Here is a 25,537-nt window from a genome sequence, read left to right as displayed (position 1 = left end):
CATATGGTTGACTCATTGTCCCATAAATATCAGTAGTATGACTCTCAGCCCAGGAACAAGTTAACACCTTTTAGTGCTGTGTGTGTGTGTGTGTGTGTGTGCGTGGCTATGTACTCCAAGAGCAGTGTTAATTAAAAAAAGAATTGCTTTGGGAGAAAGAGGTCTTTTGTGCTCCCAGGAAATCATAACAGTCTGCACTGCAGTGTATCATGTGTGGGAGGGAGATGAGACAATAATATTAAAATACAACAGGCAAGGCTGTTTTAGCAGTGATCAGGTGGTCCCCCTGCCTTCTCTTTCTTTAAACATTACATACGCATTAGGTTTCTTTAACCCAGCTCTGAAAGATATACCAAGGAGAAAATATATCTCACACAATCTTGTCCTGAGAAAGTGAGATATCACTGCAATGCAGAGACAGTGTGCATGGTCCTGTGCCCTGTCATCTCCTCATCCTAAACTCCTACTTATCAAGGCCCAGACTCAAAGTCCACTCCTCTAGGATCCTTTTTCCCTTCCTCTGTCCGGACTACTCTATACCTCACAGTGGCCTTTAAATGACCAGACAGCATTAACACCTCTGTGCCTCAGCTCTACTGTTTCCCCTGACTTCTTAAAAAAAAAACACACACATTTACTGAGGTATAATTTACGTACAAATTCAAAGATTTTCAGTAAATTTACCAAGTTGCAAAGTCATGGCCATAATCCACTTTTTTCAGCATTTCCATCACCCCATGATCCTTCATGTCTATTTATAGTCAATCCTCAGAACCCATTCCAGCCCGAGGCAGCTTCTAATCTGCTTTCTCTCTCTGATAATTTGCCTTTTCTGGATGTTTCATATAAATGGAATTATACACCATGTGTTCTTTTGTATCTGGGCTCTTTCACTTGGCATAGTGTGATCAAGGTTCATCCATGTTGCAGAATTTATCAGTAGTTTGTTCCTTTTTATTGCTGAATACTATTCAACTGTATGGTTATACCATATTTTATTTATGTCTGTCCTGGTCATATTAGCAACAACATGACACAAATGGAATGGCTTAAAGAAAAAGAAATGTATTCTCTCACAGTTCTGGAGGGTAGAAGTCATAAATGAAGTGATGACAGGGCTCTGCCCCCTCTGACATTCTGGGTAGAATTGTCCCTTGCCTCCTCCTAGCTTCTGGTGGTGGCCATAAATCTTTGGTGTTCCTGGGCTTACACCTGTATCACTCGAGTCTCTACTTCTGTCATCACACGGCATTCTCTCTATGTGTCTTCCCATTGTACTTTTATAAGGACACCAGTCATACTGGATTAATGACCAACTGCAGTCTGATATGACTTCACCTGAATTAACTGCACCTATAAAAACCATATTTCCAGATAAGGTCATATTTTGAGTACTAGGAGGGTTACATCTTCAACATATCTTTTTTGAGGGACACAATTCAACTCATAATACCAGTTAATGGGCATTTATTTAGGTCACCTCCACTTTTAGTGATAATGAGTTATGCTTCTAAGAACATTTGCTTACAAGTCTTTGTGTGGAAATGTCTTTCATTTTTCATGCTTCCTATGATTTTTGGGCAGATAACTTTTCTCTTGCTTCATGTCTCAGCTCAAATGGAGCCCCTTCAGAGGAGTGCTTTCACTTAAACTCACCAAAAAACTACTGCCATATAAATAATGTCATTTTACACATAAAATTTTGGGCCCCTCTCAAACAGCATTACTGTTGTCGATCATTTTTATAGCTATTTATATATATATGTTATCTCTTTTTCTTTGTGTTTTCACTTTCTCGAAAAATGGAAAGACTTTCAAATTTTTTCTGTAACCCTCACAAATCCTAGTTCAGTACCAGGTATATGAAAAAAAATTGTGGGGTGATTGGGTGGCTCAGTGGTTGAGTGTCTAACTCTTGGCTCAGGTCATGAGATCTCATGGTTCATAGGTTTGAGTCCCACATCAGCCTCTGTGCTGACAGTGTGGAACCTTCTTGGGATATTCTCTCTCTCTCTCTCTCTCTCTCTCTCTCTCTGCCCCTCCCATGCCCATGGTCTCTTTCTCTCTCTCTGTTAATGTTAATATTATTATTTAATAACATTTAAAAAATCACAGTAAAAAAAAAGAAAAAAATTGTGATGAGTAGAAATTTGTGGAAGGGAGGAAAAATGTAGGAATATGGGCCTTCTCCTATGACACATAATAGCCATTAAGTCAATCATGCACTTCCTTTCAGCCATGAAAGTCATTTCTAAAGTATCATCATCATGGCTTCTTGTATAAGTTCACTCACTTAGACCGTGTTTTTCTTTAAAATGAACTCTAGGCTGTTTAGGTGGTCATTTGGATGATTTCTGGGTTGATACACACTGATCTTCATTTACAGCTATAGAAATTCAAGTAACAGAGTTAGTAATAAGACAGATTGATCTGTGTTTATAGCAGTTGTTACAGGACATAAAGATATGGATCAGAGATGGGATGGCATAGTGTTCATGATGTTTAAAGAATTTTCATTATATATAAAGATTGTTCTAGAATTAAAGTCATAAAAAATGAAGGAAACAATTATCTCCAACTATATTATGAACACTTGGGGTGGGGGAGACACCTGAGAACTGTTCTATGTAATTGAGTTACATCTGAAACAAGCCATATTTTTATTTGACTATTTTTTCATTTTAACTATTTTGGCCTTTATTTTGTACATTAAATTTAAAAAGCTGTTGCCATTTTAATTTTTTTATGAAACAAAAGGCTCCTTATAACTAGAGTACATTTTTCAAGTCATTCCTTTGACCACCTGTACACTTTTGAACTTAATTGGTCTACAGCTGCTCTGGTGATTCACAGAATGATTAGGCAGAAAGAGAAAGGCTACTGATGGAATTGCTCCAGACCATTTTTCCATCTTCAAACTATTTAAAAGGTGGGAATATATGAAGGCCTAGCTGTGTCCACACACTAAGGTAAGTGAAAATAAAGAGTGCATATAATAGAATCAAGATCGACCAGAATATATAATCTCAGCCATATTCCCTTTCTCTTGCATGATTTCATTCATTCATGATACAATTTCCCTACAGAGACAACTTTTGCTTTCAGTTTTGGAGACACTTAGACACACATTTATAAACATAAAATAAAAAAGGAAATCTTAATTCATTAAAATGCATCGTCAGTGTTTTCCATTCTGTGAAGAGAGCCACCATAACAATAGCAAAAATTACAACACTTAAAATTCTACACATCAGAAACATCAGGAGTCAAGAGCTTAGCTTTATTTATATTCTGATGGATTAATGCAGTAAATATTCATGTAATACCAACCATAAAACAGGCAATGTACCTAGCAATAGGGGCACAATGTGGGTAATGTACACCTGGTTGTTACCTTCATGACACCTTGTAGGCTCCTCTTTTTCAGCGCATTTCATGGTAACAAGGCATATGTAGGCCAATGATTGTTTACTGAATAACTGAAAGAGTTGACTTTCTGAGGAAGACATGGCTAGAAATTCCTAAGGTCTTTTTCTAAACCAGTGGATCTCAAACTTTAAATCACCTTGAAGGCTTAAGTTTCTGAGTTAGAATGTGGACATGGAGACCAAGAATGTGCATTGGTAACAATTTCACAGGTGATGTTGAAGCTTCTGGTCACAGAGTACACTTTAAGAATGTCTGTAGGAACCACGAAGTGTTACGTCAAAGCAAAAAGTATAACATAATAATGCTAGACCTCTCTTATGATCTAGTCATTGTGAGGGTATTATTAATGGAATCCTACCATTGACAATGCCCATCAAGAGTCTGGACTTGTAGGTGACCTTGTGGCAATGACTGTTCCCCTTTTAAAACCTGGAAAATCATTAAGGTGATGCTGATGTCTGTAAGACCATAGAATTTAACAAAATAACTGGCAAATTACAGACTATGAAAGAGAAATCAGCCACACACCATGCTTATTTAACTACAATTTGCAGAGCGCTGTGTTGGCAGAAAGAAGCCACTTTGCAGAGTTGCGTGCCATAACATTTTGCCAACACCTGCCTTAGCTGGAATCTGTGCTTGCTAAATTAAACCACAGAAGGGACTTTTACCAACTTCCACAAAGTGGTATTTTCTAGTAAAAAAATTGCAAACATCATCTTATGAAAAGTTCCCACATTGACTTTCTTGTGGATTGTCATATGATGCATATACAGATCATTAATCTACACATATTTTGAAATATCTCATGAGTCATACTAATACTTTTGTCTGAGTTTAACACTTTGCTCTTTTAAAAAAGACTTGTTTTGTTCTTGGTTGAAGGAAACATTGTGAGGTCTAGGGAACCACCCAAGGAAAATCTTTTACCACCTTCCACCCTCCAATAGCTGAATTTCCACTGAGTTTGAGACAACGATGACACAAACAACAACCTCCCCAATGCTGGAGGAGAGGAATAAAGAGACTGAAGGCTGTACATCACCTCTTAAACTTGGTGTTTTAGGGTGTATTCAGAAATCTGTGGGATGTGAAAATAAACATTTTGACCTCAAACCTGAATTCTTTGCTTCCTTCTCAATAATTAAAGTGCAGAGATAACTTGAGTTACTCCAGAAGGCAATCTCCTATAAAGGTAGACTGAATGCATCTGGGTTTGACACAAAGAGTCCTGGTTTACCTGAAATCCTGAAATAATTTGCTAACAGTTTCCAGTTTGGACAAGTAATTACAAGGTCGTCTTCTTTTAAGTGAAAGAAAGCCAGCTTTCATCTTCCATTGAGTAAGTACTTTTATGTTAAGCCTACTAAAACGTTCTTCACGTGGTCTTCAATAAAATACTCTCTCTCTCTCCCTCTAATTTGTGCATGTTAGTCCTAGTTCAAGTCTTTGTAGCCGCAAAAAAACAAGTCTTTTGATGGACAGTCTTCAGATATTTAAAGATATTATCATGTTGTCAGGGATTGGCAAAGTTTTACTGTAAAGTGACAGAGAACAAGGATTTTATTTAGGTTTTATGAGCCATGCAGTCTCTGTTACAACTTAACTCTGCCACTGTAGCTGAAAAGCATCCACAGACAATATGTAAACAAAAAGGACATGGCTATGGTCCAATAAAATCTTATTTACAAAAAGATGGTATGCTATACGACCCATGAGCCCTAAGCTGGCTGACCCTTGGCTTAGAGGAAATGAGAAAAATAGCAAAGTTTGAGAGAGTTGATAGAATTGACAAACTATTAGAACTAACAAGAGATGTCAGCAAGCTTGCCAAATGTAGACTCACACACACAAAAAAATAGCATTTCTGTACATCAGCAATAACTAACTAGAGAATGTGATTCAAAATAAGAAACCATTTGCAATAGCAATAAAAATTATAAAGTATCTACGAATTAACTAAGAACACCCAACATTTCTATGGACAAAACGGTAAACTTTATTTACAAAAACAGGCCATGGGCAGAAGTGGCCTGCAGGAGGGAGTCTGCTGACTCCTGGTTTACACAAATTCTGTCCTCACTGCCAGGAATTCTTTACCTTCCTCAACTCTTGATGGAAGCTTGGACTGATTCCCAACAACTAGGTCAGATTTCCTCACCTCCAAGGCACAATTAATACACAATCTCACTTCACCCTCCACGGCAGGCTCTTATTACAAAAGAAACTTAAATGAACCTGCTTTACTTCTCCACTCTCCCCTAATGTGGCCCCACTCCTGCCTCAGACTGCAGTAAGGCTCCTCAGCTAGACTATAATCTAGCACAGAAACACTTCTGCATTCCTAGTGACAAGCATACAACAGGTGTTCCATGAATATTTGTTGGTTAAATGCATAATCAAATGAATGCTCCAAGTCATCTTTATTTTAGGCTAGGCACCTCTGCTTCCCTTATTCATTTCCAATCCTACTGTCTGTAAATGTGTTTTCCGGAACTCAATTCAGTGACTCCAATAAGAACGAAACTTCAGAGCCTTCACTCATTTGGAATTCTCTAAGACTGTAGGGTTTCAGGGGCTGAGTGCACATCTTTTTATTTTATAGTGTGCCACACACAGCGGGTACTTAACAGATGCTTTCTAACTGACTAGTTAAATGACCATCTAAGACCTTTGGCCCACATGGACCTGAAATGGAACAACTGTGCTAGGGGTCTAAAGCTGACTGCCAAGTTTCTAAGCTTGTCAAGCCTTCAAAATATCCAGAGCCATTAAGACACTATTAAATCAGATTAGCAATGGCAGTTTAGCAAAATATCTCACATCCTTTAGTCATTTAGATATTCTCCTCATAAAACATGTTTTACGCCCACAGATCCTCAACTGTGATGTTGTTAGAGAATTAAAAACAAGACATGATTGCTATGACAAAGCCACACAAAAGTTGCAATTAGAAGTGAGAGTAAAATAAAACAAAGTGTTTTGGTATAAACTCTAGATCTTAAGTAACAAAGAAATATGTCTGAGTGAAGAACGTATTTCTACCCACTGCCAAGCAGAGGTGTCATCCTTGCTAGTTTATACACTAGGTCATCAATAAAATGTTGTAGATCAAGTTTACAATTAAAAAAAAAAAGATCTTAATGACTGGGTTTCTGATCTGATCCCACAAGGTTAAGTGGCCTACCAATAAAGGTGCTTTGTTTATGAAGATACACACTGGTTGTTAATGCTCACTTGAGGTTCTAATCCAGTTTGGGGCAATATTACAAAAGTCTACTATCAACAGATTGCATATCATAACGGAGGATACATTACACTGTATCAATATTACATAATATTCCAGAATGTTCTAGTTTTATGTGTTCCAGTTTTTAGTCTTTGGTCTTAAATTTGGAACTTTGTGGGGAATGCAGTCTTCTGAGCCACCATTAGTCATGGAGGTGAAGGTTCACAAATGACCATTTCGGTCAGAAAGAGTGAATGCACCTAGTTTTGTGCTAGGATTGGTTTTTAGCATTGGGAGAAATCCAACCAATGAACAGCAATCTGTCTGTTGATTAGCATCTGATATTATCTGCCTTGTGCGAATACTCAGACTGGAGTACGGTAATGTACAAAGTTGTGACTGGAATCCTAGAGGATAACTAGATGAAACCTTAGATATGGTTTATTAGAAATCAATCATTTTAATAGCTGAGAAAACTGAGGACTAAAGAAATGGCACGATTGTGTCATGTGAGTTAGTGGTAGATCTGGGACTGCAGCCCAGATTCCCATGGCTTCTTTTCTTCTTGACTTTTAGTCCTGTCCCCCTTTCACAGCAACCCAGGTGAGGTGAGGCCACAGCAAAAGAGATAAAGGTGGTTGGCACCACCCAGGGACATTCTCAACCCTATGTCCAGAACATCTATTTCTGTCCCTCCTGCTCTGAAACTGCAGGAAACTGAAGTTGTTAGCTGGTCTCTTGTCCACTAGGTTAAAGGTGATTTCAGGTGAGAATGTTAAATACTTCAGTGCTGACCATGCTCAGCATTTTCTTTCTTTCTTTTTTTTTTTTTTTTGTTCTTTTTTGAGAGAGAGAGAGCACGAACCAGGGAGAGGGACAGAGAGAGAGAGTAAGAGAGAGAATCTCAAGCTGGCTCTATGTTCAGCACAGAGCTCACCACAGGGCTCAATACCAACACTGTGAGATCATGACCTGAGCTGAAACCAAGAGTTGGATGCTTAACCAGTTGAGCCACCCAGGCACCCCAGAATTTTCATGGCTACATAAAATTAGGCTGGGAAAAATGAGTGAGAACTTAGAAAAATATCACCAGTTACTCTGGTTATACAAATTTTATTTTATTTTTTAAAAAAAAATTTTTTTTTCAACGTTTATTTATTTTTGGGACAGAGAGAGACAGAGCATGAACGGGGGAGGGGCAGAGACAGAGAGGGAGACACAGAATCGGAAACAGGCTCCAGGCTCTGAGCCATCAGCCCAGAGCCCGACGCGGGGCTCGAACTCCCGGACTGCGAGATCGTGACCTGGCTGAAGTCGGACGCTTAACCGACTGCGCCACCCAGGCGCCCCTGGTAATACAAATTTTAAATAATTTAACTTTACATGGAAGTATAATATTCAGAAAAGTGAAGTTTACATTTTAACTTCCAAAGGCAATATATATCTTGTGTATAAAACATATGTGTATTTACACAACATAACCTACATACATGTTTGTAAATGTATATACATACAGAAATGGAAGAGAAAGAGAAAAGGAGAAAAGAGAGAGATTTTGAAACTCTAAGATAAGATAAACCCTTTATTCCCTGTTCCTTAGTGTTTCCTCTATTTAGAGTTATCATTAGAGATAATATTCGAAAACATTTAATATCCACGATACAAAGCACAGATCCATCCCACAGACGCTGGCTATGAACTGCTCAAAATCTGTCTTGGTTCTAATAAGGAAAACAAAGGACTGCCAAACCAATCCCCAGCCAGCCTAGGGAAAATGAGAGAGAAAAGGCAAAGGTCATATAATAACTCCTGCTCAATTATATATAAATGTAATGTACATAAACATCCTCATGGACATGACCTCATTTTCCCAAGACTGTACTAATATCTGCCAATTTTTCTCCTCTTCAGCCATTTTAGAAGGAGTTGGGGGTAGTGATTAAAGACAGAAGAAATAGCCATTATAACTATCACCTAAATCTACGATTTCTCTTGTATTTAATGTTGTCTGGGTAATCTATTACCTTTGTTTATAGAAATTTAGGGTTGATCCTTTGATATCTGTTTAGGAAGCTCATAATAGAGCAGGCTCATCATCATTAATAACCAGCAGTTGGCTAATATTGATCCATAGATGACTTTAGTACCTGTCTTAAAAATAATTATGATATAGTTTTCTCAATTAAATCTTGCTTTTCTTCATGGTACCTAAGTAACCGGTGCACTTGCCCACATAACAAGTTACATTATCTTTCCAAAGCAGATTTCAAAATATCTAGGTAAATAAACTCTGATATAAAACTCTCTCACATTTGTCTAATAACTCTCAACTGTATACTTCCTGGAAGTAAGTATTATACAGCAACATGTCATTATTTAGGAGAACTATCAATATTAAAAATATTTAAGTCATAACATAAAAGGTACAAGGTAAATCTGTTAATCTAGAGCCCCAAACAGCTTTCCTGAACCTCAGTTAAATGGCACAGCGACAGAGCACTGGGCATTTCTCCCCGGTGCTTCCTCACCTTACTCTCCTGGTTTTCAATGCTCTTCTTTGTCAAAGACTAAAGATAGAAAACTGGGTGATCTCTAAGTGTCTTGTAGAGTCAATAATCTATACATAACCCTTTTACCAAATGTTTTTCTAAAAATTCAAAATATCTCTAATCATTGTAGAAAAATTAGAAAATACAACAAATAGAAAAAAAAATAAGAATCAAACATTTTGCCACTGAAAGTTAAATACTTCAAAGTTTAACACTGTTAGCATTTTGAAGAGCAGTATTTCCAACCTTCTCTGTCCTAATTCACATATACTTTACAAAACAAGGATCATACTATCTATACACTATGTAATCTGTTTTTAAAATATAATTTGTTGAGGGGTGCCTGGGTGGCTCTGCTGGTTAAGTGTCTGACTTTGGCTCAGGTTGTGATCTAACAGTTCGAGTCCCCCCCATTGGGCTCTCTGCTGTCAGCACAGAGCCTGCTTCGGATTCTCTGTGTCCCTCTCTCTCTCTGCCTCTCCCCTGCTCGTGCACACACATGTACTCTCTCTCTCTCTCTCTCTCTCTCTCTCTCTCAAAAGTAAACATTAAAAAATATTAAGTATATAGATATAATTTGTTGAGTATATCTATGTAAGTTACTGATGCTGCCTTTCTATTTTGTCATTGATCAAAGCACTTTATTTGTAATTTAACCCAGAAAATAAGCCTCTGAGCTAGGTACTATCATCCTCACTTGACTGATGAGAAAACGGAGCACAGGGAGATGAAACTGACATCCACAGTCACATAGCTAATAAGTGGCGCAGCTGTATTCCATCCTGGGAGCCCAGTTCCAGAGTCCTCAGGTCTGACCTCTAAACCATCCTGTTCTACATTTCAGTAACAATCTGAGACATAGGAAGGGGTGAGCCAGGTGAACAGTGTGGGGGTGTGAAGGGAACATAAAGTACTGAAGTCTTGCCGACTTGTGGTGAGCTGGGGACAAGGGGTAAAAAGGGTCAGTGGGATAAACATGGGACACATCACACTTGACGCCTTTCAGGACTTGAGTCAACGTTCACTGTTCACTCTTTATGACTCACTGTCACCTTTTGGGCTGGAAACAATGAATCATAGTCCAGAAATGCTTATCTGGAACTCCAAGGAAATAACCTGAATATTGAGGACATCTAGTTCTTTAAACTACATCTGCACTTAGCAGAGAAAATGACTAGCCATGGTAATTAGTTCACTTCAGGCAATAAACTCTGTTGCCTTGCTTATTTGCATTTCGGAGGCAGAAGGAGGATGTGCAATTTTGAGAGAGCTTCAATTAACAAAATGATTGTACAAATTCTATACAGCCTTGTACTTATCAGTCTAATATACAGTCCCTAAATACAAGATCATACAGAATGATAATTTTATTGATTTTATTCCTGTAGAATAGACTTTAATAAGAATGTCATCTTTATTTTGCAATCTCTTCTTGATTTATATTTCCCCTTTTCTCTTACCTCCAGAAAGAGCTAATTAAATAACCTATTTTGTGCTCAGTAATATAGTTCAAGTATCCATTTTATATACTCCAGCCCAAATGGGAAAGACATATTATGAATTTTCACCATGCAACTCTCATGGAAATTAAGAATGAATGGGCATTAATTGCTGAAGAATGAGATCCTTATTCTGCTAATTTTGTGATAAAATATTCTATCAAAAACATTTGGCATCTCTATGAAGATATATTACACAAGTCAAGATATATCTAAAAACGAAGCAAAAGGCAAAGTTGTTGCCAACTTGAGGTGTCCATGATTCTGGAGTTCTTATGTTCCTGAATTTGTGTTCCTTCTAGCAACTCTGTGCAACATGTCTCCTGGGCTAGGTCTTAGTGAATCATCAATATTTCATTACATTTGTTACTTGAGACACCTGAATGGATAATAACACCACTGAACAGACATTCTGGTGTAAGTGCATTATAAACAGAGGTCAGAGGGATTTATTTTTAAATAATTCTATACAAAACGCCATTGGAGCACATCTTTTGACAAAGTTTCTTCATCCTTAGGTCTGGAGAGAGAGCATCGATAGCTTTTTAAATGGATAAAATTTTTAGTTTTATTTAATCTAATTCAGCTTATTCCAACATATTAATTTAACGTGTGTCATCTGGCAAGCACTGTGCTGGTCCCCAGAACAAAGCTGGATGAAACCTACAATCTGTGCTTGATCACAATGTCGGCGAGGTGGAGAAGGCGAGCTGATAAGCACATGTGAATATATCAGATGGGTGTTATGACAGAGAGATGGCAGAAGCAGCAGAAAGCAAATACTTCTTTCTGTTGCCAAGAGAAAAGTCAAGCTTTTGGCTTTACAAATAATGACTAAAATAATACTTTGGATTTCCCCCTTCCAACCCTGTTCAGTAAAACCTCAGTAAATGGCATTCCCATCAACCCAGTTGTTACACCAGAAACCTATGTGTCACCCCTGATTTTCTCTTCCAACACCTCCCACATTCAGTGCATAGGCAAATTCGGGCAGCTTTACCCGCAAACCAGATTCTCAATCTATCCACTTCTCTGTTCCCCCTGCTACTCCCTAGTTCAAGCTGCCACCATTTCCCAACTGAATTGCTGCAGAGTCTTTCAGTTGGACATGCAGCAACCACTCTCACTTGTTTAGTCAATCTCTACACAGTAGCTAAGGAAACTTTTACAAAACATACATCACTATCTTGCATAAAATCCTCTAATGGCTTCTCATGGCCCTTGAGATAAAATCCAGGCTTTTTTCCATGGTCTACATGATCTGGCTACTGATTCTTCTCCAATATCAACTCGAAGCAACCTTCACCCTGCTCATTATGCTCTATCCATGCTCACATTCTCTTTTCTTCCTGAACATGCCCAGTGTTTTTTCAGGCCTCAGGGCCTTTGCATGTGATGTCAACTCAGTCTGCACTGCTCCTCCCTCTGATCATCACAGGGGCTGACTTCTTAGAATTCAAGTCTCGGCTCATATGTCATCTCCTCAGAAAGGTTTTCAGTGACAATTCTCCTTAAAGTAGACATTACACTCCATAGGACCTGTATTTTATCATACTGTTGTATTTAGTACTAAAGTAATTGGGTTTTTGTTTTTGTTTATGTTTGTTCTTTACCTGTATCCTCCCAGAACATGTGGGTGAAATGAGATAGAGGCCCTATTGTTCTTGTTCACTGCACTAATAGTGGCTGTCACATAGTAAATGCTAAATAAATACATGTTAAATGGATGAGTAAATAAAGGAATGATTCAAATCTACATCATTTGCTAAAAAATTCCATAGTATGGTTTATGCTGTAAGGATGCTCAGACCCTATTTGCAAGTTGGTTTGTCTACAAATATCCTGTTCTTTTTTTTAATTTTTTTTTCAACGTTTATTTATTTTTGGGACAGAGAGAGACAGAGCATGAACGGGGGAGGGGCAGAGAGAGAAGGAGACACAGAATCGGAAACAGGCTCCAGGCTCTGAGCCCTCAGCCCAGAGCCTGACGCGGGCCTCGAACTCACAGACCGCGAGATCGTGACCTGGCTGAAGTTGGACGCTCAACCGACTGCGCCACCCAGGCGCCCCTACAAATATCCTGTTCTAAGAAATTCATATTCACAGCTGCACCTGGGTACAAAGTCCCTTCAGTACAGAAGGGAAGAAGAACATATTTGGAGAGAAATCTGAGTTCTAGGCTTGAATCCGCAAGTTTGTGCTATACAAATTCAGGTAAGAGGTGGTAGAGTGTAATGAAATGAAACCTAGTGATTGAGGCATTAATGTATTAGCTATGGAATCAACAGGATGTGGGAGCTAAGTGTGAACTGTGGAGCCATTAGTTTTTAGCTAGGTATGTGGCTTTGGGGTTTGTTATTTAACATATCTGAGCCCCAGTTCATTCATCTATAAAAGATAAAAGAGGATATTCCTCATATAGTTGCTTGAGGTTTCACTGAAATAATTCTGGTAAAATTCTGAGCATCCAGCAAATAGTTAAGTACCTAGTAAAAACTTGTTATTAACATTCTTGTCTGACAGTTTCCTTACCTGTACAATGGGTCTAGTAATTCCTGTTCATAATGGAAGGCTCAAGTGTGTACTTGATGGGCATGGAATTTAAAAAGAATAGAAACATAAACATTTAACCATGGCTGCTTAAATCTCTATACTGGCCATTATTGAAAGACTTAATTGTGCTTTGTTTTCTTTTACTCCACAAATATCTATTAAGAATCTCCTGTGTTCCAGATATTGTACAGGTATTGGAGACACACTAGTGATCAAGGCACTACATGTGCTTCTAAAAGAGCCAGTTTATAGTTAGGGAGACAGGGAAACACACTGGTAATTGTGATACAAAATGAAGAGTTCTTGGGGTTATAGTAATGGGCTTTATTGGACTTGATAGAGAAGATACCTGATGCAGCATAGTGGGGAGGGAGTCAGACAGACGTAACTTCCGGGAGAAAGTGACATACTTGAAAATGAAAGGACCAGTATCATTTAGTCAAATGAAAGGCTGGGACTCAGAGGAGGAGAAGCATCTCAAGAAGAGGGGACAGAATTCATAAAAAGACTCCTGGTGGGGAAAAGGCATAGTGGAACTAGATTTTTGGCATACAGTTCAGTACGATTGCCTTTGAAAAGCACACGGTGAATTACCACACACTGTTATGTCATTCATCCAGATAATTAAGGGGAAAATCACATGTTTTCTTGAAACATTTTTCACAAAAGTATTGGAAATTAAAATTTATTTCTCAAATAAGCCTTGGTATTCCTGCATTTCATTGTGGTGTGAACTATGTCATTAGTATCATAAATCCAGAAGTTATTTGGATAATTTAAAACTTCTTTCTGGACACTTAATACTAAATTACATAGAATTGATTAATGAGCTAGGTGTTCAACCTTCTACTTCATTCTGCCTGTGTATACATTTTAAGTGAAAAAGAAACACTTTGTTATTTATACTCACCTAAATCCACATTCCATTCCTGTTGAGATTAGCAATTAAATTTCTAATTAGTTTTCAAAACAGATTCATGGGCTTACTTCTTACACAAGTGGAGCAAATATAGGTAACCAAATGTAAAAAGCATTAAACTTTTCTTAAATTTCATTTAGACAGCGTTTGTGTGCCAATAATATAACAGTTTTCCATATGCAACATATGATCTCAAAACACGGGAATAACAAAATCCCTTAGGAAACTCACCATCATTTCTCAATATTAGTGGTGTGGGTGGTCCCAGGACCTTGTGATTTGTCACTGTATTCGTAACCACACAGGTATAGTTCCCAACATCTGACTTTTCTACTTTGGCAATATACAGATTCCCAGTCTCTTGAGAAACGAAGCGGCGGTTATCCTGATAGGAAGGGTATTCATTGAAGATCCAGGCATAACTGAGCTCTGAAAGCAAAGGAATCATCATTGCAAAAATGTTTTCAAGCATTAGAATGCTACTGTATTCATGAAAAAAAATGGGCAAGTTAGAAATCCACAAGTTGCCCACTGATTTCTTTTCAGCCTGCTAAATATAAACAGGAAGTGATCACAATCCCTTAAATATTTTACCAGTACTCCTACTGTCAGTCAATAAGATTTTATCTCTAGAGAACTAAAAAGAACACACTGATAGTTGATTAAAACAAGTCCAATCTCTTTAAGCCAAGGGAATAAGCATTTATAGTTTGCTAAGCATGTGCCAAGCACCGCGCAATACTTACTGAGTTCATGCGCAAATTATAGACCCTGACAGTCTACAATTTTGATACAGTAAGGCTGGAAGCCACCCTGAAAACCATTTGGATCACTTCTTTCATTTTATATATAATAATTGTTATGGTGCAGCATAGCACTTTGTGTTTTTCAACACATTTTACAGTTTTCCATCAACTGAGAAACTTTGGCACTGGAGAACAAAGTAACTAAGTCCAAACTCTTGGCCCTATGAAGGTACAGAATAATTTCTGGGTCTCAGTTTAGTCTTTTCCCAAAACTTCTTACTATCAACACACATTCTTACTCTTTTCTTGCATAGTTGAACTATTTTTCCATTATTTGAGTGAGATGGTTGTTTAATATTACAGCAAATAATTGCTAAACACATGCTGACTGGCCGGAGGGCTGGTCCCAAATGTAAATGTGTACCTAAAAATATTGGCGGAAAAATTTATTATATTTATAAGGGACTGCGTATGAAACAGCAGTCCAAGAGCAACGTTTTTTTTTTTTTTTGCCAATACTTATTCATCCCAGAATGCCAGTGGGATTTGTGTAATGGGCAGCCAGACGTGAAAACATCTGTTACAGAGTTCTAATTTTTCTTAAGAATTAGGTAAATGTTTTGCGAATGAATATGTGATCCCATGCTTTCAATTTCTGAGAAGAACCCTCACTGACAGTGAGCTGGCATGAATTGCTGCAGTGAACCACTGTGCTCCAAGGAAATCAAACGTCTTCAGCTCGAGGCATTCCATGGTTCCTCCCTTTAAAGTGTGATCTCCAGATGTGTCGAAAGCTGGAGAAGTGATATACTAGGCACTGGCAATGATTAATGTGCCCCCACTTTATCTTTAAAAACTACATTGGTAGGGGAGGGGGAAAACTAGATGCAAAAGAAGATTCTGGTTTCAGAACCAGCTGGCTGAATTCTTATATATCTTTCTTTAATAGAATTCTAGGCAGAAGTTTAAAGGTATGCAGTGTCCTTGGAAAATGGGAGAAAGGCTTCAGCTTTGTAAAGAGAACACTAATTGCTATAAAGGCATTTTTGTTGTTTAATACTTAGATGAGTCCCAAGCGTGATTGACCTCAATAACCAAATGTGCAACAGGAAACATATTCTGCCTTAATAATCCACTGTTTACATACAAAGGAGGGGTCATGCAGATTGCTTTCCCTTTATCACTGGATTATAACATTTCCTCCTGTATTATTTTAGAGAGATATAATTATGTTTATATGAGAATAGTTAATCATTTTATTTACGCATGTGCCTGTAATTATAAGTAACCCCATGCTGATGTCAAGAGGATACTCAGTATAAATAAGCAAGTGCTTCCCAGCAAGCTAGTCACTTCCTGAAGAAACTAAAATCTGGGGGAGGAAAGCCCCTATAAGAGATCATGGGGAAGTTCAATTGGTATGGCTGTTTACCCATCAAAAACAGGAGATTTTAACAAACAGCAGAGCAAACAGCACAGCACTATGTACTGATCACTCAATTTGTGTGTGAGTTTTGGGCAAACCAAGAGATCTCTGAGCATATCAATGTTCTCATATGAACAATGAGGAGAACACTGTCTATGCCCTAATTAGCTACATGAGAGATTTAAGTATAAATTAGCATCTCCAAAATCACAAGGTAGAAGTTAGAAAGTAATTTACCAGCACAACATTAATCATCCCACACCTCCAAGGAAAGCTGTAATCAAATATACAAAACTGTATTTTCTTTTTCTAAAGACACTTCTCAAGATTGTTGCTAGTGGCCAGTGATAGCAACCTCGCTGAATTCTGTGGGACAAGGCAATTAGAAAGTTGTATGGACCATGGATATCAGAAAAAAAAAAAAAAAAGAAAAGGAAAGAAAGAAAGAAAAAAGAACATCTAATTTGTCATTTTTCTAATTGGAGTTAAAAAAAAAAGACCAAAATTTAAACCTGTATTACATAAGGAATGACAAACATTCTCACTTTCAACTTTTAACCTATCAAGTAGGGATAATAACAAATGTGATGCAGGTATGTAGTGAGGATTCTTTTATGTGAAAGCACTATGAATCATAAGCACATCTAAATCATTAAAAGTTAGCCATTTTAAAAGTAAAAACAAAAAAAAATACCCAATTAACATGCTGTTTGGCTACTTAAAAATACGCTAATTATTCTGGTTTCACTGCTTTTGTGACATAAGTGACTTAGTGCTTTAGGAGAAGATACAAACAACCTTAAGCATATACTGCAGCATTTCCTGAACTGTGGTCCTTGGAATGTTAATTTCTTGTTTACAGAAGTTCTCTTCCTCCCACCTCTCCTAAATTTAGATGGGTTACATGATCAAATGGCTTTGAGAAGACCTAGATTAAATAAATTTTAATAGATTTTCAAATTTATCCTTTCAAGACTTGCAAGAGATTTTTAATATGCCAAGATTCCTCAAATTCCTTAGAGCATAAGTTTAAGCATACCAACTTACTGTATAAAATGATAATAAAATCTCTTCTACTGATCATAAAATCTCCTTGTCCCCTCTACATATATACCATTTTTCTAAAACATCTATTAATAGATCACAAAACCTAGGTTGGGAAACCCTGAACAAATAGTAATGACTTCAATTCAACAAACGTTAAGTATAACATGAAGATAATTAACTCTATCACTTCAGTGTTGGGAGGATCATTAAATGAGTTTAAACAACAGAAAATAACAAAATGTTGATTTAAAATTATAATAAGCTTCCCAAAATATAATAACAATATAACACTATGGCCATTTTCCATGGTGTAGAAAAAGGAACATACCGCAGTTGCCAAAAATGGTCTTAAATGGATGGTGTTAAAGATCATAACTAACATCAGTTGAACATGTGACCTTTGTAAATACTGTTGAGTCCTAAAATTCAAATGTCATTCAAAAAATCTTGGTTGGTGCACTGGTGAGATCATGCTGAGCCTCCTGAAAGGGGGACATCTCTAAGATATTAATTCTTTTTTTTATAGCAAATATCACTTCTTGTAAACAGTGTATTTTTATTTTCCAGGACAAGGGGGAAAGAGCATAAGAAGTGTAATACAACGATAATGCAGGCATCAGTGCAGGTAAAATGTTCAGTAAAGCTAAAAATTACCCAGTGGATCACCTGTTCTATTTCTTTGTTTTTCAACGTTTATTTATTTTTGGGACAGAGAGAGACAGAGCATGAACGGGGGAGGGGCAGAGAGAGAGGGAGACACAGAATCGGAAACAGGCTCCAGGCTCTGAGCCACCAGCCCAGAGCCTGATGCGGGGCTCGAACTCACGGACCGCGAGATCGTGACCTGGCTGAAGTCGGACGCTTAACCGACTGCGCCACCCAGGCGCCCCTATTTCTTTGTTTTAAAGACATGAAAAATCTTAACCCTTGAAAGGGTAAGATCATAGAGTCAAAAAGTGGCAAAGGAGACTACAGATGGTTCTCAGAGTTTATGGGAGGCTAGGCTAAGTGAATGCATTGCTACTTACAATGGATTTATTGGGATGTAACCCCATCCTAAGTTGAAGAAGACCTGCATCTAAGAGTCCTTTTAGACATACTCCCATTCCAGTGCTCCCTCCAAGAAGCAAACAAGAGCTCTCCAAATTTGAAAGGAAGGAGCCACTACTGTATCACTCAAGGAGACACTCTAGTTCTCCTCTAAAAAGCAAAGTCTATTTTTATCAGAGCAAAACATTAATCCATTGGGTTAAATGACATGCTATCAACATGCTAAAAAACAGAGCCAAGTAAATAAAACAAAATAAATTCTAATGTGCTGCGATGAGGAAAAATGTATCCCACTCAGTTTGATTTCCTTAGGGACTTCTATGCATTATTTATACTTATTCAAACTTGACAGATTTCTTTTGATAAGTTTTCACACACTAATTGCTCTGGAAATGACAGACAGTTTCTGTCCCATTGGCAATTTGTAACAACTCAGTAAACAGATACTTGGAATACAATGTTTAATAGATTGTGAAGCTTCTGATGCTCAATTGAAAAATGCTGAGACTAGTTATAATGTGATATCCATTAGGGAAGAAGGACCTAGTGATGGTTTTTTGGCTTGTAGCCTCCAAATCTATAGGAAATGAATGACAAAACTTCACTCTCTTACTTGGTTTGTTTTTCCATATTTTTGGGCCAACAGCAAAGAATGTTGGGTTATTAGTTTTCAAGTAAGACATCAATCAAGCAATTTTCAAATTTAAGTATTCATTGAGCAAATTCACCCTGTGATCAGAGTCCTTTGGATGGATGCTCTTAACGTGTTCCTGATGCTAATTTCTTTCCAGACTTACGTTATGCTTCATGACATTCTGAGTCCTGTCCCAGGGGTAGCACAAATGTCAGTTTTCAAAGATGCCTTTCTTAATCCTCAAAGTTTTAAATGTGAAAGAAAACTTAGCATGACCCTTTGAATTTCACAGAGCAGGAAACTTAAATCTAGAGAAGCTACATGCGTGGATCACAACCACACATTTGGTAAGTGGGTAGTCACAGTATTCACAAGAGTTGATTCTGTTAGGAACCCATATGGTCCTCTCTAAATTTATTTTAGAGCTAGAAAAGATCAGTTTTCCTTATCTGTAAATTTACTTATCTGTAAATGAGGGAGTACAACTAGATGCTCTCTAAGTATCTTTCAGCATTAAAATTCCACAACTCTATATGTGTAACATCAAACCCTAAATCTTAATTTGACAAGTGACAAAAGTGGGATCCAAAGAGACCCTGTAGCTTGATAAGAATCACACAGGTAGTTATTGATAAAATCAGAACATCTGAACTTTTTATTTAAATTAAAAAAATTAAGTAATCTCTACATCCAATGTGGGTCTTGAACTCACAACCCAAGTTCAAGAGTTGTACGCTCTACTGACTGAGCCAGCCAGGCACCCATAGAACTAGAACTTTTATGAACACACACACACACACACACACACACAGTACAGTATACTACATTTATTTCAATTAAGCTGTGTTGTATTGTGTAGAAAAAAGATAGTAGAATTAACACTCAGGATATCTGGATTCTAGTCCTTACTTATGTTGTAACCACTTTCACTTTAATAAATTATTTAAACAGTATGAGAGTCTCCTTATTTTTAGATAGTTTTATCAATACTTAATTCTACTTTTTGTACAGGTTGTGAAGTTGAATTTAAACTGAGATATTCTAAGCAGGTAGATATGAAAAATGTATCTTAAGTGATTCTATAGATACAATGGATTATATGAATATATTCACTGGTTTACTTCTTGGCCAAATATTTAGCAAACACCAACTCGCAAAATCATTGAGCTCAGCTAAGCAATGGAACTGAAGACAGGGATTGGAACCCATTAGTAGTTTTCCTGGGCAAGAAGGGAGAGAGCATAACCCAGTTCCAAGATCCCTGGATTTGTTGTCAAAATATATGGATTGAGTCTTGGCTTCAGGGCTTATCAGCTAGAAAGTAATTTCCACTTCTTAGTTGTCTCATCTGAAAAATAGAAATAATAAAAAGAACAGTTTCCCTGCCTAAACTAAGAGCGAAACTGAACATTAAACATGCTGATGTCAGCTTTTAAGAATGAATGTGTTTCTGTGTGTTTTTTTGGTTTTGTTTTGCTTTTTTGTTTTTTTTTTTTTTTGCTTATAAATGGATTGATAAGTATTTTGTCTTCCTATGAACTTAGGAAAAGAGAGATGTTATAAATTGGGAGTAATCTAAGTAATTCCAGAAAAAATAAGAATTGTACCAGAAAAGTCAAGCACTAAACAGCACTAGTGGTTTTACATCATAAATAGGTGGTGGGAAAGCCTAAGAGAAGAGTGTGTTGTCATATGAAAGATTTGTGAGATCTCCCAAGAGGGAGTGGCTGACAGACTTCTGGCTTCTCAGAGAAGATGCCTCTGGATAAAACCTCTAATTAATACTAAGACCCTAAAAGATCAATATAAAGTCATATTTGACTGTCATCCAGTCAACAGCATTTCGTGAAACAGAAGGAGAAGAGAGGTGTCTAAGAGAAGCTGAAATCTGAAGGGCCACAATAGGACAGATATTATACCTCTATTAATTATGACATAGACTAACGGGCTTTGAATGATTACAATGCTGGCCGTGGCACTATGCTATGTAGGTTGCTGAAATCATGCCTGTGGCTGAAAGGACCCCTAACATGGATGCTTTGTGACTCAGAGAACTTGGTTTAGACAAGTCTCCAGCATCAAGCAGGACCTCCCAGAATTCAGAAATTGTTTTTCAATAGTAACTGGTGCTGAATAGAGTAGGGGTGACATGTATCTGTCACCTGGACCACTAGCTGCTAACTCCTCCACCCATGGCTGACACAGTAACTGACTATGCCACACACAAATTCACAATCATTCTCCATACAGTGCTTTAGGCAGTTGCTTCCAATCAATTGGTGCTGGTACCTAAGGTCAAAATTCTTCACCATCTTTGTAAAAGTGATTTAGGAGAAATGAAATGGTGACTATGTGAGGCAAGGGTTAGAAAAGGCCTAGTGCCAAATCTCATGCAAACTGGGGGCAGGCACTTCTAAAAATAAGCCTCCTGACTTTTCGCTCAATGATTATTTGGTACATGTGCTTTGGTCACTCAGATGTGAGAGTGGAGGTACGGGAAATAAGATGGAAAAAGGGACATCTTCGAGTCAAGTATATAGCCTGTAAATGTTGCTCTTGTGTATAGTTTACAATCTCCTCCCTTTTATGGGTTACTTCTTGTTTTCTTGCCTCTATCTTACTGGGTGAATTAGACACTTTTCTGGAGTGTAGACTTTCTTTAAAATTTTGTAGGCAAAAGTTAAAGAATTTAACTTGAGGGCAATTTAACACATTGTCTTGAGCATAAGCCAAATATAAGTATATTATGGAATAGATATAAAACCCATACAAATCATAAATGTATAAGGCAAGGCTTCAACAAAACCATGTGCTTGTGGTTCACTGCTTCAGGATATGTTCCCAGATTCCCAGGGGTACATGCTGACTCTTTTGCTCTCAGAAAAATATCAGTAAAAAAAGTTTGGGAAATATCATCTAGGTCTGGTGTCAGCAAACTTTCATACACTAAGGAAAGAATCCATATATTTTTTTCAACAGAACAGCATTCTTTTCAAAGTTAGCACATTCAGACTCTTGAGTAGAGGCTGCAAAGTGACGGCACACAGAAAGGATTTAGCTTGCATAAGCATGCGTGTCTTTTATGGTTTCACAGGCTTTAAAAAGAGTAAAAATCACATGAACATCTAGATATTGGGATTTTCTTGAAACTCAAACACAGCTCTCAGTTATCAGTCCTCAAGAGAAATCAGGGAAGTGCAACACAGCATCCACTCCACTAATGGTTCTCTAACTTGAGTGAGCTCAGAATCACCAGAAGGGCCGTGTTAACATACAGAATGCAGAGTTCCACACCCGGTTTCTGATTCAGAAGGTCAGGGATGGAGACTAAGAATGTGCATTTGAAACGAGTTCCCAGGTGCTGCTGCTGGTGGTCTGGAGATCACACCGGGAGAAACAGTGCATTAAAAGAGAGAAACACGCTAGTTTCCCTCATTCCATGAGGGAAACAACTGGCAGAGCTGAGTAGTGGCTGCCCATTTAGGAGAGGGCTGGGGGTCTCCATTGTGCCACAGCCTTTACCAATCCCTACTTCTTACACAGGCCCATATTGCTCAGTTGTCAATTGAGTGTGTGACCTCTTTTGAAATATAGGGAGGAAACGCAAAGAAATAGAATTCACACTTAGTTGCATGCTCTTGCTAGCATGAAAATGGTACTGTAGAGTAAGCACAAGCTAATCAGAGTATTTTGATGGAAGGAAGGTAGAGATGACACCAAAACCACACAGAACAAACATTAGAGCTTTGTACGATTGTGATGAACGGTGGTCCAGCCTTCTTCACGTAGTCAAACCTGTAAGGCTATCTCTCTGTGATAGTTTGAATGGACTATGAGAGGCAGAAAAAAAATACTGTTCATTGGGATTAAAGGGTGTTTCTTTCAGTTACTTCTTAAAAATTTGGCATTTAAAGAAATCAAAGGTACTATCGTATTTTATGAAGAACTCAAATACAACATCCAAAGCTCATCTGGTAAGTTTTAATTCCTTAAAGCATAGATATCTTTGACAGCCAAAGTAAAATATAAAATACTTGAGACAATGTGAAAACTGAATGCTGGTTAAAAAGATACCTATCAAAGTTCAATGCCCCATTCTAGAGAGAAAGCCACTTTTCCTCAGGTGAGAATTGGGCTAAAAAAATGAGATATACCTCTTTCAGCTTAAAACTTATGTCCCTTTCCTACAAGACCTTCTGCCAGATCTCTGATTGTCTCTAGAAATGTTGGGGGAGGTATTGCTGGGGAAGGTATATCCAGTCAGTATCCAAATCCTGTAGATTAGAATTCCACAGGATTTCTTGCTTCTATGCCCATCTCACCATTACCTGTCATTGGCCTAAGAACATCCTACCATTTTGCCAACATTCCAGGCCAACCCACACACCACTGCCAGATTAATTTGTCTAAAGAGCAGTTTTGGATCCCATTCCTCCTTCCCACACAAGTCCTCTGTGATCTCTATTGCAACCTGGATCAAGTAAAATACATCAACATAGTTGTCAAGTCCTTCCAAAGCAGGACTTCAAATTATCTAGTCTTAGTTTCCTACTCCTCTCTCCATGTAAGTCCATATTCTGGGGGAGTACTCTTCAAACTAGGCTCTGAAAAAGAACAGAGAGGTTGATTACTCTGATTACTTTGTCATATAATACATATCTATTTTCTCTGAAATCACCTTTAAATACAAAGATAAGGCACGATGGGAAGGCTATGCCTACCTGTCTCGGCTGTAAGCTGAGACCTCTGTTTTTTTTTTAGCTTTTTTTGTGATTTTCTCTTACCAACCAAACTATATTTTAAGAAATGTTTATCCTGCTAAGTAGAGTTGCTTAAGGTAAAGTGGATAAACAGTCACTGATCCCCTGATGTGCTCTATGTTTTTCAATCTCCCTGCCTAGGCTTGGTCACTCTCTCTCAGGATGCCCTTCTACCTTCTGCTTATCTCAATGGCTACATTTTGCAAAGAGCCATCTTCCCTCCTGGAAAAATATATGTGGTCTCTGCTCATCAACCAAATCAACATGTGTTTCTCTTTTGCTTCGCGGCAACTACACATTATTTCACATATTAAAATTTTGTTTTTCCTATATTAGAATTATTCAATTACTTGTCTCTTCTCCAGCTACCAGATTCAAGAATTACTTGTGGACAAGAATACATACGGCAGGGGAACATATGCTTCACTTTCGTCCCTCCCATTCTGTAATCAACTAGTGAATATTAGTTGAATTGAATTGGAATTCCAAATGTCCCAAGTTTCCTAGAGTGCCAATTCATTACTAAACTCTAGGCCAAAAGCATTAGTAAGAAACAAGTTACCTATAAAGAAGAGTATACAATACTTCCATTAGACCACTGATTGCAAAGCAGAATCACTGAAATCAGAGAAGGACAGAAAATCTATAATATCAGAATGTACATTTTTCAAATCAGAATGGCTAAGCCCTTTCTCTAAAAAAACTTTCCTTTTATCTCTGACATGCAGTTTTACTGAGTTTACAAAATGGCAGTTAAGAAAAGATGACTAATTCATAGTCTTCCAAATACTTAAGGGAAAAAAGACTCAGTAAAAGCAGAGAGGTAGACATGCAGAGATGGTTAGCCATACAACACAACAGGCTAAATGACATGTGCCAATAAAACTCAGGTAACCAGATGACACCTGGGTGGCCTGGCCAGAACTGCAGTTACTCAAAGGGGGCACTAATCCCTGGACTAAGATATTACCGCATAGAAGGAAGGAAACTTGGATTTGGTGAGCCAGGTTTTCAAATCTATTTTTAAGTAAGGCTACGTCTTTTTCTTTAATTTCTTTTTTTTTTACATTTATTTATTTTTGAGAGACAGAGAGAGACAGCGTGAGCAGGGGAGGGGCAGAGAGAAGAGAGAGGGAGACACAGAATCAGAAGCAGGCTCCAGGCTCCGACCTGTCAGCACAGAACCCAACGCGGGGCTCAAACCCACGAACTGTGAAATCATGACCCGAGCTGAAGTTGGACGCTCAACTGACTGAGCCACGCAGGCGCCCCATAAGTAAGGCTACGTCTTATAAGTACATGAGCAGAATCACAACTGGTTTAATTCTTTACACTTCAAAACACTTGAGTATCCATAATCTCATTTGTTGACTCTACTAATAAGTAGAGGAAATGAGCAGAATAAAGATTGGTTCCATTGGAAGGACAGGGAAAGTGAGACATAGGAAAACAAGTGATCTATTCTAAGACCACCAAGAAAACCAGTGGATTTAGATTTACGATTAAAGCTGACACCTAGGCAAAGATTTCTTTTCTTATGCTGGAAGCCATTGCAATGGCACCTTTCAACTTAACTGATCCAGTAACAAGGTGGGCACAGAGGTTATCATGACTGATGTTGCCAGGCCTTTTGCTGAAATAACTACAGTGGGGTTATTTCAGGGTTCACCACCATCTTGTTTGCTTTTGAATGCCA

At 37.9% G+C, this 25,537-nt stretch overlaps 1 protein-coding gene across 3 annotated transcripts in view; it reads right to left on the bottom strand.

The window, feature by feature from the left end:
* Nucleotides 1–25,537, bottom strand: part of CNTN4 (contactin 4) — a 900,795-nt gene that overhangs the window by 167,340 nt on the left and 707,918 nt on the right. For all 3 annotated transcript variants that reach the window (XM_043587960.1, XM_043587961.1, XM_043587962.1), the window contains one exon: nucleotides 14,410–14,607. In XM_043587960.1, the coding sequence (XP_043443895.1) occupies nucleotides 14,410–14,607 (198 nt within the window). The remainder of the gene's footprint in view (nucleotides 1–14,409; nucleotides 14,608–25,537) is intronic.

This window comes from Prionailurus bengalensis, chromosome A2 (genome assembly GCF_016509475.1).
Source record: "Prionailurus bengalensis isolate Pbe53 chromosome A2, Fcat_Pben_1.1_paternal_pri, whole genome shotgun sequence".
Lineage (NCBI taxonomy): Eukaryota > Metazoa > Chordata > Mammalia > Carnivora > Felidae > Prionailurus > Prionailurus bengalensis.
Note: the sequence above shows the minus strand (reverse complement) of the source record. Positions and strands in the feature narration are given on the sequence as shown.